Source organism: Lontra canadensis, unplaced genomic scaffold, assembly GCF_010015895.1.
Source record: "Lontra canadensis isolate GAN:19392208 unplaced genomic scaffold, GSC_riverotter_1.0 scaffold176, whole genome shotgun sequence".
In the NCBI taxonomy this organism is placed as follows: Eukaryota; Metazoa; Chordata; class Mammalia; order Carnivora; family Mustelidae; genus Lontra; species Lontra canadensis.
Window position 1 is genome coordinate 107562 of NW_022631170.1, and position 5512 is coordinate 113073.

The 5512-nt window shown below is 42.3% G+C and overlaps 1 protein-coding gene across 1 annotated transcript; it reads left to right on the forward strand.

Moving 5' to 3' along the window:
• Positions 1-646: 646 nt before the first annotated feature.
• LOC116860475 (olfactory receptor 9I1-like) lies at positions 647-1591 on the forward strand. The gene has a single exon (XM_032846531.1). The coding sequence runs from the start codon at positions 647-649 to the stop codon at positions 1589-1591; it is 945 nt and encodes a 314-aa protein (XP_032702422.1).
• The last annotated feature ends 3921 nt before the right edge of the window (positions 1592-5512 follow it).

A 5512-nucleotide genomic window follows, 5' to 3' on the forward strand; every position in this document is an offset into this window, starting at 1 on the left:
ACATCTTTTTAATATCATCTCACTAAGCAGTTTTTGGACACATGCGACTGATTATATAATAAGAAAAAAGCACATCAGTGGGTAATATGAGGGGACAGCCAGTATAAAGAGCAGATTCATCATCTTCCAGCTTCTGAAAGCCTTTTATGAGAAGAAGGAATTACATTGGCTATGAGGGAAGTGTCTGGAAGGGGTAAAACTAAAGCCAACATGTGGAAGATAAAGAGAGCTCATACAGATCCAAAATAAGAGTTAGCAGGTAAAACTGTCCACAGATGGATGTTCATTGAGCAATTGGATGATCAAGCAGAGGGCATGAATCCCATGGGGATTACAACACCTGCTGACCAGGTTCTTCCCAAATCTGAGTTTATGTGTCTCTTGTCTTCACAGAAATTTCCAAATACGTACCAGAATTAATTTGAAGCAGAAGCACCAGCTCAGGGCTCGCTCCAAAAAATGCAGAAGAACATAGATGCCCAAGGAGAACAAGCCAGGTACAAGATTTCCCCAAAAGGAGCTCTATAAATTGGCCCAGAAATATAAAGCTAACTTCTACCATAGAAAGAATCTGTCCTTCCATTCTGGCATTTTGTGGTTCTTGTTGTTCATTCTCATCTTCAGATCAGTTGTCCATATTGAATACATGACTGAGAATAATCTCACCACAGTAACAGAGTTCATTCTCATGGGCTTCACGGACGACCGCATGTTGGAGATTCCCCTCTTCCTAATGTTTCTCATCTTCTATATCATCACTCTTCTGGGGAATGTGGGAATGATCATTCTGATCCAAGTGGATATCCAACTCCACACCCCCATGTACTTCTTCCTGAGCCATCTCTCCCAGCTGGATGTCTGCTATGCCTCGGTGGTCACCCCTCAGATCCTGGCCACATTGGCCACTGGCAAGACGGTCATCTCCTTTGGCCAATGTGCTACCCAGTTCTTTTTCTTCACCACCTGTGCCGGCACAGAGTGTTTCCTGCTGGCAGTGATGGCCTATGACCGCTATGTTGCTATTAGCAACCCACTGCTCTACACTGTAGCCATGAACCCCAGAATCTGCTGGAGTTTGGTGGTGGGAGCCTATATCTGCGGAATGTCAGGGGCCATCCTGCGTACCACATGTACCTTCACCCTCTCCTTCTGTGACCACAATCAGATCAACTTCTTCTTCTGTGACCTCCCACCCCTACTAAAACTCAGCTGCAGTGACACAACAAACACTGAAATTGTCATTGTCTTCTTTGGCAACTTTGTGATCTTGGCCAATGCCTTGGTCATTCTAATATCCTACCTGTTCATCATCAAGGCCATTCTGAAGGTGAAGTTTCCAGGTGGCAAGGCCAAGACTCTCTCTACATGTGCCTCCCACCTCACTGCTGTGGCCCTTTTCTTTGGGACTCTCATCTTCATGTATCTGCAGAGTGGCTCAGGCAAGTCCTTGGAGGAAGACAAGGTCGTGTCTGTCTTCTACACTGTTGTCATCCCTATGCTAAACCCTCTGATCTATAGCCTAAGAAACAAGGATGTGAAAGCAGCCTTCAGAAAGATCACTGGTAAACTCCAGGTGTTCCAGAGTGTGTAGATATGAGTGACAAGACCTCTCCTCTTGGTCTATTTTCTTCCCATATCAATAGATCCTCAGAGGTACAAACACTATATGCAAATCAGACCCACAAATAGAAGGTAGATGGGTATCAGAGAGCAGATTAAAAAAAAAAAAAACCTGCAAATATGGTAAAACTCATTTCCAGCAATCTCATGGTGCTTTTTTCTCCTCCCCCTCTCCTACTTCCAGTCCATTTCTTAGTGCACAACAGCCTTATGATACTGTCTGATATCTTAACTTATGTAATTTCAGGGCTCCAGGTGATTTTTGAGTTTATCTCATCCCCCCTCGCATCTTTGTAACCATGCTTGAGATTCCATCTTTTCCTTCTCATTTTTTGCTTCCATTAATACTGCCTTTTTCTGTGTCAAAGGTTCTATTTGGGGATTCCAGTAATCAGTGCTAATAGTCTTTTTTTTTTTTTTAAATACATGAGTAACTGGTCACCTCAGTAAGCTGGGAGTGCTATATAAGACAAAATTGAGTCTCCCATTGGCCAAAGGAAAGGAGTGTTTGACAAACAGGCCTTCCTCTTCACTGTCCTACTCTTGTGATACCCCCTTGGGGATCTTTCCTTCTTGCTCATGCCACAAGGATGAAATTTGCAAACTGCCTTCTCACTTGATGATTTCCTGGCTGTGTTGTTCCTGCTGTGTAATATTCCTCTCGTACCTCCAAGATGAACTAAGCCACTTTACCTTTGGCTCCTCAAAGGCCAACTCCCTAGTTTCTGAAGGACATGATACATTGCTTCTCCTCCCCACTCACACTGCCTGCTTTGTGAACAGTCCCTTCTTACCAAGCATCCCAGTTTCAGGAACTGCAGAGGCAGAGAACAGAGGCAGGTATAAGGTAACATTAAACCATGCATTATCTTCTCTGGGAGAAAGTTTGTAGAGAAAGGAAAGTAACCAATTACTGCTTGAGACTGCAAAACCCTTCAGGACAGAGTCTGTTTTCCTTGCTGGGGAACTCAATCCAAGTTCAGAATCTGGACCAGATGAACTCTTTTGATAATTGCTTCTGAACGGATTTTTAGGGCACATGCGTGATCTCATTTGAGCCTCAGGGAAACGCTGCAAGGCAAAAAAGGAAGACAGGGTTGAATAGAAGATTCCCATTTTGCAGTTAAGAAAGTGCTTTCTCATAGGCCCTTTGGACCTTTGCTCAGAGTCCCTTTGTTCAGAGTATACAGCTGTAGACAACGAATGGCTTTCAGACTCAGGGTTGTATCTGAGTCCCAATTCTACCACTAATTCACTGTGAAATCTACAGTAAATGGCTTCATTTCTCAGATCCTAATTTTCTCCAGATCTAAAACAAATATAACAACTCCTAATTCAAGAGCATATTATAAAAATTATATGAGGTGAGGGGTTCCTGGCTGGTTCAGTCAGAAGAGCATGCAACTCTTAATCTTGGGGTTGTAACTTTCAGTCAACAGGGGGCTCAAAATAAATAAATGAGGAGATGAATAAGAAATCTCCCAGCACAGGGGTGGCTGGATGACTCAGTCAGTTAAGCATCTGACTCTTGATTTTGGCTCAGGTCGTGGTCTCAGGGTAATGAGATCCAGCCCCATGTCAAGCTCCACACTCAACAGAGAGTCTGCTAGAGACTCTCTCTCCTTCTCCCTCTGCCCCCTCACCCCTCCAACCCACTCTCCCACTCTTTCTCTCTTTCTCTCTAAAATAAATAAATAAATCTTTTCCAAGAAAGAGAGGAAGGAAGGAAGGAAGGAAGGAAGGAAGGAAGGAATCTCCTAACACAAATCCTTTGTTGCATATATATTGTTCTCTTCCCTGCCCTTTCCCTCACTTTCACTGTGGGCCTTGCCACAATTCTGTCACCATTAACAAAAATGAAATAAATTACAAACAAGTGACAATGAAAGACAGTGAACCGAGGAAAATGAATAACTCAATCCTTTTCTCCCAAGAAATTTTTTTAAAATGGGTTTAGTTGGGGTGGGGGTGCACCTCCTATCTGCATCCCACATGGTCAAGGATAATCAAAAGATGTCTTTTTATTGAATATATTGTTGTGTTCCCAAGGAACCCCTTTACCAGACCTTGATTTTATGAGAAGTTGGTCCTCCATGGCCCTCTATATGGGAACAATCGTATTAAAATGGCCCAGCTGACCAAGGTAGAGAAGTCAAGAGAGATGCAAAAACAAAGCAGTTATTCAAAGAGAATCAGCAGTAACAGACTCAGGAAGACCCCTGGCAGGTTCCATTCCCTGCTTCCACTGCACTGAGGGGCAGCCACAAAAGTTCTCTTGCTTCCTTAAGACACACTGTGTTTAGTGTTGAGGATCAAAAACCAAATTCCCCTTCGGGGACTAGTTCAAGCTTAGTCATAAGGCTCAAAGGAGTCCATCCATACTTGCAGAACTCAAATGGGGAGGAGTTCTTCAGCATATTCTAGCAGATCTGCACTCACACACACACTGATTCCATCCATGCTTTAAATAAAGGACTGGGTCTCAGTATCCTGTATACTTCTATCATACTCTCATTATAGGAGAAACTTCATCCACTTAGAGCTCTTTGCTTAGGTAACAACTGTTCTAGCACTTGACCTTGCCCTTCAGGTGATCAGACTAGAAAAAGCCCCTGACCCAGCATTCATCAATGCATGAACAAGAGTCGAGAGCCACAAGGTGCTCTAGAGTTATACAATGATTATTAAACAGAACCAATAAAGTTATCTCCCTCTTGAGGGTCTGAACTAAAAAATATGGGAAAAGATGGAGTTATTTGAGAAACGAGACTCACAAATTATAATTAGATATGGAGAAAATGGCTGAGTCATGTTAATGCGCAGACCATAGAGAAAATGAGCAAATGTCAGGTGCGGAGGAGACAGCAATATAACCTGGTCCCTCATGCTGAATTAGATCTTTCAGGTCTTGAATTATGTTCCAGACTTAGTTCTAGGACTCTCTATAGGTCCCCAGGAAATCCCTATGTCTCTTTTGAAGCATAAGAACCTTAGCCACAGACCCACATTCTACTAGATAATGTGAGTGGGTCTCTGTTACAATCTAAATGACTTAGCAACTCATTGTCCTAGCTATTAATAACAAAATAATGAAGATGATGATGATAGCCAAGTCTTACAGAGCACCTATTATATGCCAGACACTATTCTAAGAATTTTTATATGTATTTAACAATCCTATGATACGTTAGCAACCCTATGATATATGTGTAATTACTATACCCACTTAGAGATGAGTAAACTAGGATGCAGGGAAGTTAAAATAAGTTCCTCAGGTCACGGAAGCCACAAAAGCCATAGAAGGCCATGATTTGAGTTCAGGAAATCTGGTTCTAGAAATTCCACTCTTATCTACGATCTTATATCATCTTTGAATGTCATTTTATATACAACCATCCCTTCTTTGGTACAGAATCACTTAAGGGAAAACAGCCTTACTCACTAGGCTCTTTCTCCAGGAGTCAGAAAAAAAATGGTTTTCCTGCTTCAGAACTGGAAGTCATGTGAAAAATAAAAAAACTTCAAAGGTTGATGGAGAGGTCTCTACAAGATGAAATAAAATGAAAGACAGCTTTAATAAGGAGAGGATCTTACTTTTCACAAATGCCTATGCACCTGCAGGTTCTTGGCTGAGCCACCAAACAAAAACTGGAAGAGATTGCCTGTAAATGTCATTCCATGAAGATTCATTCAGAATATACACTGAGCTGGGCTGAAGAGACTCTATTCTCTGACAGCTAGGATGCCACCGGGCATTTAGGTCAGCATCAGCCATAAGGCTTGTCCTAGACAAGACAGCTCTGTTGATGCTTGAGACAATGAAAGCAACACTGATTCTCAGATCTACCTACCAGGTGGTAAGCCCAAGTTCACTTGAGAGAATGAAAGCAAC